This window comes from Zalophus californianus, chromosome 4 (genome assembly GCF_009762305.2).
Source record: "Zalophus californianus isolate mZalCal1 chromosome 4, mZalCal1.pri.v2, whole genome shotgun sequence".
In the NCBI taxonomy this organism is placed as follows: Eukaryota; Metazoa; Chordata; class Mammalia; order Carnivora; family Otariidae; genus Zalophus; species Zalophus californianus.
The window spans coordinates 72487141-72500417 of NC_045598.1; the positions used below are offsets into that span (position 1 = coordinate 72487141).

At 41.5% G+C, this 13277-nt stretch overlaps 1 protein-coding gene across 4 annotated transcripts in view; it reads left to right on the forward strand.

Annotated features, from left to right (window-relative positions):
- The first annotated feature begins 10725 nt into the window (after positions 1–10725).
- Positions 10726–13277, forward strand: part of SH3GLB1 (SH3 domain containing GRB2 like, endophilin B1) — a 34726-nt gene continuing 32174 nt past the window's right edge. For 2 of the 4 annotated variants that reach the window (XM_027597981.2, XM_027597991.2), the window contains exon 1: positions 10729–10943. In XM_027597981.2, coding sequence (XP_027453782.1) covers positions 10872–10943 — 72 coding nt within the window. In that variant the 5' untranslated portion in view covers positions 10729–10871. Of the gene's footprint in view, positions 10944–13277 lie in introns of all 4 variants that reach the window. The other 2 variants (XM_027597962.2, XM_027597973.2) reach the window with 2 other exon arrangements.

Consider the following 13277-nt stretch of genomic DNA (forward strand, 5'->3'; position numbering starts at 1 on the left):
AGAAGACATGAACAGACATTTCTCCAAAGAAGACATCCAAATGGCCAACAGGCACATGAAAAAGTGCTCAACATCGCTTGGCATCAGGGAAATCCAAATCAAAACCTCAATGAGATACCACCTCACACCCGTCAGAATGGCTAAAATTAACAAGTCAGGGAACGACAGATGTTGGCGGGGATGTGGAGAAAGGGGAACCCTCCTACACTGTTGGTGGGAATGCAAGCTGGTGCAACCCCTCTGGAAAACAGTATGGAGGTTCCTCAAACAGTTGAAATTAGAGCTACCGTTCGATCCAGCAATTGCACTACTGGGTATTTACCACAAAGATACAAATGTAGGGACCCGAAGGGGTACATGTACCCCAATGTTTATAGCAGCAATGTCCACCATAGCCAAACTGTGGAAAGAGCCAAGATGCCCATCGACAGATGAATGGATAAAGAAGAAGTGGTATATATACACAATGGAATATTATGCAGCCATCAAAAGGAATGAGATCTTGCCATTTGCAACGACGTGGATGGAACTGGAGGGTGTTATGCTGAGTGAAATAAGTCAATCAGAGAAAGACATGTATCACATGACCTCACTGATATGAGGAATTCTTAATCTCAGGAAAGAAACTGAGTGTTACTGGAGTGGTTGGGGGTGGGAGGGATGGGGTAGCTGGATGATAGATATTGGGGAGGGTATGTGCTACGGTGAGCGCTGTGAATTGTGCAAGACTGTTGAATCACAGATCTGTACTTCTGAAACAAATAATGCAACATATTTTAAGAAAAAAGAAAAAGAAGAAGATAACAGGAGAGGAAGAAAAGGGGAGTATGTCAGAGGGGGAGACGAACCATGAGAGATGATGGACTCTGAAAAACAAACTGAGGGTTCTAGAGGGGAGGGGGGTAGGGGGATGGGTTAGCCTGGTGATGGGTATTGAGGAGGGCACGTTCTGCATGGAGCACTGGGTGTTATGAACAAACAATGAATCATGGAACACTGCACCAAAAACTAATGATGTAATATATGGTGATTAACATAACAATAAAAAATTAAAAAAAAAAAAAAAAAAAGAAAAAAAGAAAACATATGGAAGACTACATCTCACAGGAAAGGTAAATATATGGTAAAGGTAATGGATTAAACACTTATAAAAAGAAAAAGGTAAAAATAACTATATATAATTAGTTAAGGGATACACAGGATAAGAGGATGTAAAATGTGACGTCAATACATAAAACAAGGGGATGGGGAGGTACAGTAAAAATGCAGGACTTTAGAATGCAATCAAACTTAAGTTGTTGTCAACTTAAAACAGACTGCTATAGACAGAGGTTGTTTTTTGTTTTTTGTTTTTTTTAAGATTTTATTTATTTGAGAGAGAGAGAGAATAAGAGATAGAAAGCACCAGAGAGAAGAAGGTCAGAGGGAGAAGCTGACTCCCCACTGAGCAGGGAGCCCGATGTGGGACTCGATCCCGGGACTCCAGGATCATGACCTGAGCCGAAGGCAGTCGCTTAACCAACTGAGCCACCCAGGCGCCCATAGACAGAGGTTGTTATATGTAAGCCTCATGTAACCACAAAGGAAAATCCTATAGTAGATACACAAAAGATAAAGGAATCTAGGCATGTCATCAAACTATGAGTAAGAGAGCAAAGAAGAAAAAAGGAACAGAAAGGAACCACAAAACAGCCTGAAAACGATTAATAAAATGTCACAAGTACATAACTATCAATAATTACTTTAAATGTAAATGGAGTAAATTCTCCAACTACAAGACAAATGGTAAGAAAACAAGACCCATTTTTTATGCTGCCTACAAGACTTCCAATGTAAGGACACATACAGACTGGAAGTGAAAGGATGAAAAGGGAATTCTATGCAAATGAAAACCAAAAAACAAACAAACAAACAAACAAACTGGGATAGCTATATTTATATCAGACAAACTAGATTTTAAAATAAAGACTATAACAGGAGACAAAGGGCATTACATAATGACAAAGGGGTCAATCCAACAAGAGAATTTAATATTTATAAATAGTTATGCATCCACTATAGTCGCACCTAAATATATAAAGCAAATACAAATAGACCTAAAAGGAGAAACAGACAGCAATACAATATAGTTGGGGACTTTATTACCCCTTTTACATCGGTGGATAATCCAGACAGAAAATCAATAAGAAATATTGGCCTTAAATGACACATTAGACCAGATGGACTTAACAGATTTATATAGAACATTCCACCCAAAAACCACAGAACACACATTCTTCTCAAGTAGACATGGAACATTCTCCAGGATGGATCATATATTAGGCCAAAAAATAAGTCTTAATAAGTTTGTGAAGACTGGAATTATATCAAGTATCTTTTCCGAACACAATGGTATGAAACTAAAAATCAATTACAAAAAGAATAGTCAAAGCAATCTTGATAAAGAAGAACAAAGCTGGAGGCAAAGCTGATTTCAAACTGTATTACAAAGCTATAGTCATCAAAACAATATAGTACTGTCAAAAAACAAACACATAGATCAATAGAGCAGAACAGATAGCTTAGAAATAAACCCATACATATATGTTCTATTAATTTATGACAAAGAAGCCAAGAACAATGGGGAAAGGGTAGTCTTTTCAATAAATGGTGATAGTAAAATTGGACAGCCACATGCAATACAATGAAACTGGACCACCACATTACACCACACACAAAAATTAACTCAAATGGATTAAAGACTTATATATAAGTCCTGAAATCATAAAACTCCCAGAAGAAAACATAGGCAGTAAACTCCGTGACATAGAACTTGGTGATGATTTTTTTTAACCTGACACCAAAAACAACAAAAGCAAAAAATAAAAAAGTGGGACTATATCAAACTTAAAAAAGCTTCTACATAGCAAGGAAAACATCAACAAAATGTAAAGGCAACCTACTGAATGGGAGAAAATATTTGCAAGTCATATGTCTGATAAGGGGTTAAAATCCAAAATACATAAAGAAGTCATACAATTCAATAGCAAAAAAAAAAAAAATTCCAATTAAAAAGTAGGCAGAAGATCTGAGGAGACATTTTTCCAAAGAAAATATTCGGATGGCCAACAGGTACATGAAAAGATGCTCAACATCATTAATCACCAGGGAAATGCAAATCAAAACCACCACTTCACACCTGTTAGAATGGCTATTTTCAAAAGTCAGGAAATAAGTGCTGGCGAGGATGTGGAGAAAAAAGAATCATTATGCACTGATGGTGCAAATGTAAATTGGTGCAGCTACCCGGAAAACAGTATGGAGATTCTCCAAAAATTAAAAAAAGAACTTTATATGATACAGCAATTCCACTCCTGGGTATTTACCTGAAAAAACTGAAAGCACTAACTCAAAAAGATTTCTGCCCTCCCCCCGTGTTCCTTCATTGTAGTATTATTTACAAGAGCCAAGATATAGAAATAACCTAAGTGTCCATCAATGGATGAATGGATAAAGAAAATATGATATGTGGTACATGTAAACATATATACAGTGGCGTATTATTCAGCCATAAAGAGAATAAAATCTTGCTATTTGTGAAAACATGGGTGGACTTAGTATGCTAAGTGAAATAGAGAAAGACAAATACCATCTGATACCACTTATCTGTGAAATCTAAAACAACAATAATAACTACAAACCCAAGTTCACAGATACAGAGAACTGATTGGTGGTTGCCAGAGGGGGCTCAGGGGAAGAAATGGGTGAAAGGGGCCAAAAGATACAAACTTCAAGTTATGAAATAATTACAATTACATAACCATGTAATGTACAACATGGTGACTATAGTTAAAAATACTATATTGTATATTTGAAAGTTTCAAAGAGAATAGTTCTTAAAAGTTCTCACAAGAAAAAAACTTTTTGTAACTGATTCAACATAGTGAATCATTATGTTGTACACTTGAAACTAATATAATGTGGTATGTCAATTATACCTCAATTTTTTTTTTTTAAAAAAAGGAAGATGAAGATGAGAAATAGTTCAGCGAAAAACTGTCAGGACTTGATTAATTGCGTGTGAGAAATAAGAGTAAATAATCATAGGGGACTCAGATTTTTAGCATAGGTGACTTGGTGCATATAATTCAATTTACCATTACAGGAAACCCAAGAAGAAAAACAACTTTTAAGAAAAGCAAACTAGGGACACCTGGGTGGCTCAGTCGGCTAAGAGGCTGCCTTCAGCTCAGGTCATGATCCGGGGGTCCTGGGATTGAGCCCCATGGGGGCCCCCTGCTCAGCAGGGGATCCTGCTTTTCCCTCTCCCTCTGCCCCTGTTCATGTGCTCTTTCTCTCTCTCTCTCTCTCTCTCACTCACTCTGTCTCTTAAATAAATAAATAAAATATTTTTAAAAAGGAACAAAAGAAAAGCAAACTAAACAGGCTCAGCACTGGAAATATTCAATCTGTAGTTGGACATTTAGATTGGAGAGGAGGGGCCACAAAAGAACTGTATACATCTTGATTTGATTACTTCATTCATTTAACAAATTGAGAATCCACTATGTTGCCAGGAATGTAGAACATAAAACTATAAGAATGAATAAGAAATGGTTGCTGTCCTTGGGGGATCCAATCCAGTAAGAGAAAGGGCATCTGGGGCACCTGGGTGGTTCAGTCATTAAGTGTCCACCTTTAGCTCAGGCCACAATCCCAGGGTCCTGGGATCAAGTCCCGCATCAGGCTCCCTGCTCCACGGGAATCCTGCTTCTCCCTCTCCCTCTGCTTCCCCTCTCTCTCTGTCTTTCATGAATAAATAAATAAATAAAATATTTTTTAAAAAAAGAGAGAAAAGGAATCTGCCTATAAGCATAGGCTAGAGACTGGGGAGCAAGTTTTCAAAGGATGATGGGTTCATTCTCAACCTAGGGCACACATTAGAATCACCTGGAGGAGCTTCTAAACATCCCAATGCCTGGTCCACAATCTGGGGGTGGGGTTGAGACATTAGTGGTTGCTTAAACTTTCCAGGTGATGCCATTGCACAGCCAGGATTAAGAGAGCAATACCTTGACGCAGAAGAGAACACCTCTTGCTTTGAAGCATTTGGCAATGACGATGGGCGTGTAGGGTGGGTGGAAAGGACAAAAGGTAGAAATATGGGAATTTGACTGAAGGAACTCCTGCCAAATAGCTTGATGAGAGTTTTTTTTTATAGTTTCTCTGTAAAGAAAAAGTATCAAAGGCTGAGAATAAGGACATATGAGAATAAAGCAGGCATCTTAATGGGAGTGGCAAAGTTTTACAGTAGGGTCTGCCAAGAGTGTGAGAAGGAGTTCATTAGGAAGAAGTAAAAGCACTTCTAAGCAATTATAAAGGTTCAATGGAAATGGGCAATCATGCATTGGTAGTAGCATCCATCTACAAGGTCGTGCCATTTTCCCTAACAATGCTTGGCAGTTTGAGAGCATGAACAGAGAAAACATTCATTTGGGAATGTAGGTTGATGGGTCAGAAGGATAGAGGGAACTGAGAGTGCTGGTGAGAGTTAAAAATCAGTAGAACAGTAATGAGGCATGGGCCTGCAGGCTTTGATGATAGTAAGAACACACTAAATGAGCAAAGGAATGAGAGAGATCAAATGAGAGGGAATTTTGGTCAAAATGAGATCTCTAAATTTAAAATATCAAGATAACAGAGTACAGGGTGTTATGGCAACAGAATCGTAATTGGTCTTCCTGTCTTTGCCCTTCCCCAGTTCATTATCCACACTACCCAACATGTTCTAAATTAAAAGTCTGATCATCTCTCCCCACCCTCAAATTTCAATCTTCCAGATGAATTCAATCAAAAGCCAGCCAGAAGTCTTAATTATGACCTCTATTATCCGGTTAGCTAATACCCCATTCCTCTCACTCTCCCCCATCTTTTTCTTAATTTTTTTTAAGATTTATTTATTTATTTAAGAGAGAGAGAGAGAGAGAGAGAGAGAGAGAGAGAGAAAGAGAGAGAGCACATGGAAGTGGAGGGGGGGAGGGGCAGAGGGAGAGAGAATTCCAAGCAAACTCCCAGCTGAGTGTGGAGCCCAGCACAGGGCTTGATCTCACGACCCTGAGATCATGACCTGAGCCAAAACCGTGAATCTCATTTTCAACCAACTGAGCCACCCAGGTGCCCCTCTTGCCCAATCGTATATATAAACGTGTATGGTTATAGTTTTCACATTGTGTTTTACTTTACAAATCTGTTTCCCCCACTAGATTATGAGTTCCTTGAAAGTTGGAACCAAGTTTTCATCATCTTTTAATCCATATTTCAACAGCCTTCCTGATATATTCGACTCTGGCATTTCTTGTTTACTTACCTGTAATGATGGTTTCTTTGGGGAAATTCTTTTCTTTCCCTTTTCAAATTTTTATTTAAATTCTAGTTAGGTAATAAATAGTGTAATATTGGTTTCAGGAATAGAATTTAGTGATTCATCACTTACATATAATACCCAGTGTTCATCATAACAAGTGCCCTCCTTAATCCCCATCACCCATTTAGCCCATCCTCCCTGCATCAACCCTCAGTTTGTTCTCCATCATTAAGAGACTCTTGTGGTTTGCTTCCCTCTTTTTTTTCTTCCCGTATGTTCACCTGTTTTGTTTCTTAAATTCCACATATAAGTTTCTTAAATTCCACATATGGTATTTGTCTTTCTCTGACTGACTTACTTAGCTTAGCATAATACACTCTAGCTCCACCCGCGTCATTGCAAACGGCAAGATTTCATTATTTTTTTTAAAGATTTTATTTATTTGATAGAGAGACATAGTGAGAGAGGGAACACAAGCAGGGGGAGTGGGAGAGGGAGAAGCAGGCTTCCCGCGGAGCAGGGAGCCCGATGCGGGGCTTGATCCCAGGACCCTGGGATCATGACCTGAGCCGAAGGCAGACGCTTAACGACTGAGCCACCCAGGCGCCCCAAGATTTCATTCTTTATGAAGGCTGCGTAATATTCCACTGTATATATATATGTATATATATCACATCTTCTTCATCCATTCATCAGTAGATGGGACATCTGGGCTCTTCCTGTAGTTCAGTTATTATTGATAATGCTGCTATAAACATCAGGGTGGGGGCACCTTGGTGGCTCGGTTGGGCAACCAGCTCTTGGTTTCAGCTCAGGTCATGATCTCAGGGTTATGAGACCGAGCCCTGCATCAGGCTCAGTACTCAGTGTGGAGTCTGCTTGTCCCTCTCCCTTCCCTTCTGCCCCTCCCACCACCTCCCACTGGTGCGCCATGCTCTCTCTCTCTCCCCCCCCTCAAATAAATAAAATCTTCCCAAAAATTCAGGGTGCATGTATTCCTTTAAATCTGTATTTTTGAATCCTTTGGATAAATACCTAGTAGTGCAGTTGCTGGGTCATAGGGTAGTTTTATTTTTAACTTTTTGAGGAACCTCCATACTATTTTCCAGACTGGCTGCACCAGTTTGCATTCCTACCAACAGTATAAGAGGGTGGGGAAAACTCTTTAGGCTACTTGCCCATTTTTGTGGAGGTTTATTTAGTTAAAACTAGATCGAAAATATCATCTATAAATACACTTAACCAGCCACACTGTATTATGTTACCATATGCTGATGCAAATAATTAAAGGAAATTACTAATTTCAACTCTTGCAAGTTGTGAAATTCCCATTCTTCCCTTAGGATACCTCATTTACTATCTGTGACATGTGTCTAAATGTTAAAGTGCAAAGTAAGGACACCAGTGTCAATCCATATTTTTGAAAAAATTAATGAAACAAATTTTTCCTATTTGTTAGATAAAATACAAACCAAACTTATAATATTTTTTCTGCACTCCAGTGGGTCATATTGCATACCCCAATGAAGTACATATTCCACCACTTTAGATGTCATTGGTCTAGACATGAGGTAATGAACAAACACCTTGTCAGCCACTAGCAAAAAAGAAAAAAAAAATCAAAATGCGTATCACACTACCTACAAAACCATTTTTATAAAGGTTTTATTTTTTTAAGCTAAAATTTTGGAGGAAGATTTCAGGTATTCAGCACTTTGTATGATCTTAAAAATATTGCTTTCATAATACTTTGTATTGGAATAAGAAGTTAGTATAGGGGACAGAAAAAGAAAGCATTAAAAGGTGATCTAGAACGCTTACAGGAAGACCAAACCTCCAAATTAGAATTCAGGTTACTAGGTACAGGCTGGAAGTGAACATTTAAAAGCACTCTGGATTCCTCCTTGGCATTTCATCACACTTTACTTATTCAACTTCTGCCTTACCAGATTAGTTATAAAATCCCATGAGAGCAAGGGCTGTTCTGTCTTGTTGCCTGCCAGCCACAAGAATATTACCACGTGGCACACAGTACATGTCCAAAAAATATTTACTGAATGAATGCATGAAAGAATGAAGTGGTATAACTGAAGTCATGATTAAGAAACTAATCAAAGAGAACTAAAAAAAAGTGCTAAACATTGAACTTAAGGAATACCTGCAGTAAAGCCATCAGAAGTGCCAGCAGAATAGAATGGAGAAGTCCAGGAGGTAGAGGGCAAACCAAGAAATAATAAGGGCCTATAAAGGGGTGCATCATTGGGAAGATGGTGAATAGAGTCCCTGTGGAAGTCTGAGAAAAAGCCAATGAGTTTATCAAGATAACTGGCAACCTCAAGAATGCTATTTAGGTGTAGTTATAGCAATGGAAGTCCACTGCAGCGAAACGGGCAGGAAATCGATAGTAAGAGAATAGAGGCAATACCCGAGTCTTATGATTTTCTCAGTGAAACAAGAGAAACAGTATTACAGCTCTAAAGGGCTCAACAAGTTAGAAGTTTGTTTCTTTGTTTGTTTTTCAAGTTAGGAAGATCTACATGTTTGAGGAAGAGGATTCAGAGTTTTTTCTATTAATGGTGGACACAGTTTTGTGATCCTAAAATGGAATGAACATAGATTACAGCAAATATACTTATTATGAAGACAGATGTCTGGAAAAAGAGAAAGTGCTTTTCCACATAAAAATCTAAAATGGACAATAAATGAAAAAAGATTCCTGATTACATATTTTCTTTTTTTCATATTTCTGGGAAAATAGATTGAGATGAAAGATACACGGGGTAGTTTTGGTCTTGGAGACTCATTGTTTTGGAGTTACCTTAGAAAGAAGTGGTTGTTTCTGTCACCACCACAAAAAAATAAAAGAACACAAATATTTATACATATCTGCTATCCTTTTTGTCTTTAGGAACTAATCCTTCAGCCTTTAACAACAGCTACTGCTTCTGTGACCGCTTCAGTAAAACGTTAAAGCAGGAACATGAGCTCATTTCGTTGCCTGCTGGGCCTGCATTTTCCCAGCCCTAATGTAACAAAAGGACACAGTGACAAAAAATAACATGGAGTGTTTTCTTATTCTTTTTTTTTTTTAAGATTTTATTTATTTAATTGACAGAGAGAGAGAGAGAGAGAGGGAACACAAGCGGGGGGAGTGGGAGAGGGAGAAGTAGGATTCCGCTGAGCAGGGAGCCCGACGCGGGGCTCAATCATGACCTGAGCCGAAGGCAGTCGCTTAACCAACTGAGCCACCCAGGCGCCCCTGGAGTGTTTTCTTATTCTTGAAATACTGTCTCTCCCTCTGTGCTATCGCCTGTTTTAACATAATTGAAGCATAGGTTGGTATCATGAAAGATGCTTAGGAAGTTACTTGGAATCATGGGCTCTTGAACAGATTTCACATCATATTCTCATTTGTTATTAAAATTCCCCAGGCTGAATGTTAAGAGTTAAGAGTTATTCTATCTCACTCACCATTTTATACTTCTTTGCGTCCTCCACCTGGCACTTTGCGTCCCCCGTCACCGCACTTTGCATACAGTAGGCATCTAGTGTTCCTCCCGTAATCCAGCATGGGCCTGCTGCCTTAAAACAGTCACAAAGTTCCTTCAGCAGCAAATAGTTAACAGAGCTTGAGGTGGGGGTGGAGATGTCCCCGAAGGTTGTCAAGTAACCGAACTGAGAGCTCCTTGAGGCCAGGGACAGTTTTGTTTAGCATGGTATCTCAGCAGCTGATTCAGTTCTGGTACACAGAAGATTCTCAGTAATGCTAAATGAACAACAGACTCGGTAGGAACTATAAGTTCAACCCTATTCTAATAGCAGACATTCGCCGAGTGCCACCAGGCGTCCGGGATAAGTGGGGCGCTTGTGCTACAAGATGACAGGGGGCTGTTGGTTCTAATTTCACAGATAGTGTAATTCTATACTACAATTTTCAAATTTTCTCTTAAAACAAAAAGGGGAATTTGGGTTGTCTCTGCTTTTAGTTTTCAGGGGCTTAGATGCAAACCTACAGCAGCTCTACGACCCCGAGACTCCCTTCTCGGGGTTAACGTGACCCACCCTCCAGGGAGCCTGGCCGAGCTTCCGGCGCGCCCCGCGACTGAGTCGCGGCGATCCAGGAGGGGTCGCTGTTCCCGCGATAACCTCTGAAAAGGCTCCACCCCGCGGCCGGCGCCGGCTTCCTCCGTTCGAGACCCCGCCCCACACGGCGGATTACCAGTTGGTCAGTGGCCGGCACGCCCACCGCCGCTACTGCCGATGCTAACGCCCCACTCCCGGCGAAGCAGGCCCTGCGTCTCGGCCGCCGCCTCCGCCCGGGCGCGTGGCCCGCCCCGAGGCGCTCGTTCTCTCCCTTCGCCCCACCCTCTCGCTTCCCCCTCACGGAAACGACAGCTGCGGCGGCGGAGCTGGCGCCGCCTCCCTCCACCTACCACGTCTGCCCCCGCCACTCTCGCCCGGCGCCCCAGCCCGGCCGCGGCGCCTCCCCGCTAGGTCAGCCGGCAACTCCGCCCGGCTGCCGCCCAGGATGAACATCATGGACTTCAACGTGAAGAAGCTGGCGGCCGACGCGGGAACCTTCCTCAGTCGTGCAGTGCAGGTACCGCGGTGGGGGGTTGGGGCGGAGGGCCGGCGACCCCCGAGAGGGCCAAGGAGGGGCCGCCCGAGGCGGCGGCGCTCTCCGCACCCGGCCTCACGGACTGGCTGGCAGGCCTGAGGCCAGAGGCCTGGCTGATGGGCGCGGCCTGGTGCCCCTCCGGGTCCGGCGGCCGTTTTCTGCCCACCTCCCGTTCAACCGCCGCTTCACCGGAAGCGAGTCGGGGTGGGGACGCTGCCGGGATTTTCCCCGGCCCCTGAAGAACATCTGGAGTTCGGCCCCGGGCCGAGACACAGCACCGCTCGCCTTTCTGGCCCCACGACGACGGTGCTGGTGTGGCCGCCCTCCCGGGGCGGGCGAGGGCCTTGAGAGTCCCGCGCGGTAACCGAGAGACAGACCTTTCTTGCACCACCCCCACCCTTTCCTTTCGTCTCCTTCACTCTCCCCACGGAGTCCAAGAAGGAAGTTTCCTTTTCCTGCCTCTGAACCCAAAGAGCTGCCAACACAGTTCCTTCCAGCCCTCTCTCTCTCTCTCCCTGAAAGGACGGTCGCTGGGCTTAGGCAGTCCGCGGGTGAAATGCAGATCACCAGTTGGCGTCCTTACTCCGCCAAGGCCTTGGGAAGCCTGGAGTTTGGGGGTTCCCACTCATTCTCAAAATGGGAAGCACCGGCAGTAGGGCTTGGAGAGGGGGGAGGGGAAGACCGGTGTTTTGCCTGTTGTCAGGGTTTTGTGTTTCAAATACACTTTAAGGGGGAAATTTAGCTATCTCGCGGCATTCCACAAAGAAGTATCAGTCTGGGGAACTTGGACAGTTTTCCACAATCATCACCCACATTATGCCAACTAAGTTAAATCTATGAACAGATGTAAATTTCACAACATGAGTTATAAACAATCTGTTGTTAATGGCATAGTCACAGTAACAACATTCTCTTTTGTAAAGAGAAAACTAAAATAGTTTTCTAATATGCATACCAAACTGATACTGAAATGTAAATCAATTGTCCTGCCTTTATTACTATACTTGTCTCCTTTACCGCAATTTTATTGGTATAGTTGATCTTACATTGCACTGCTGTTGGCAAAAGAATGGTAGAACTAGAGCAAGGTAATAGCTGCCTAAATTGTGAAAAAACCGTCAAACATTTGCAAGGCATTTGACAGATTACCTACTATCCTTTCTGTAATTTTGCCAGATAGCTATTATTAACTCTCTTTTATATATAAGTAGCCTTAGAGAGGTTAAGAAACTTGATTAACTTGCATGGCTAGTAAATAGCCAAGTGCTGTCTGATCTACTCCTCATTGGAAGCTGCTTCTCTTTTCCAGGGTAGGCATTGTAGATATAGAATAACAGAATGTTACAGGCTAGAGAGACTTTAAAGATCATCTAGTACTACAATCTGAGCATTTCAGTAATACTTAAGCAGATAGCACTTAAGGCATGGGAAATTCCATCTAGGTCTTGATTTCTCAGTTCCATAATCTGCATAGTGAGTAGTAAGCTAGCTGCCTTAACCCTCATCTCCCCATTCTCCATGAAAATATAAGCTATATTGTAAAGACATTGAGCTGTATGGTTAAAATAATTTCTTGATTTAAATTAACCTACTTTTAATAGCTCAAAGATGGGGAGCAAGAAGAATGAGTGCTTGAAGGTCTGAAATGAATTTGATTTGTGAGACTTAATGTTAACTGAAAAGAGGCCTTTGGTGTTTTATTGCTGATTCCCAGTGATTTTGTTTGCTGAGTGGAGATTTGACATTATAATGACACTTTTAAAGACAGGTATGTTTTCAGGTACATAATCCACAGTGCTTAAGTAGGGCAGACACATGTACTAGAATTTGGTTTAAATTGTCGATAGACTTGATATAAAAAATCCAGCAAAGCTCTCAAAAGAGTACCCTAGATGAATTTTAATTACTCATTGTTTCAGATTCATTAGTTTTTAAAGTCTGTCCTAATCTCTTGAGCTATCAAATAATTTTCAGTATTAAATACTTTCATGCCTATCGATGTCTGCCTTACACTGTTTTGGACACTGGTGATACAGCAGTGAATAAGTTAACAAAACATCTGCCCACCTGGAGCTTAGAATCTAACAGTAAATACATCAGGTGATGGAGAAAAAGGCCAGAGGTGATAAGTTAATGGCGGGGGTGGCAGTTTTTGCCATGTTGTGTAGACATAATGATCATAGCAAGCCTTTCCAATAGGATCAAATTCCAAAAGACCTCAAGAAAGTGACAGTTCCAGTTTTTTAGAGGAAAAGCAATTTAGGCAGAAGGAACAAGTGCAAAGACTGAGGTTCTCGGGTACTAAGGACATCAGTT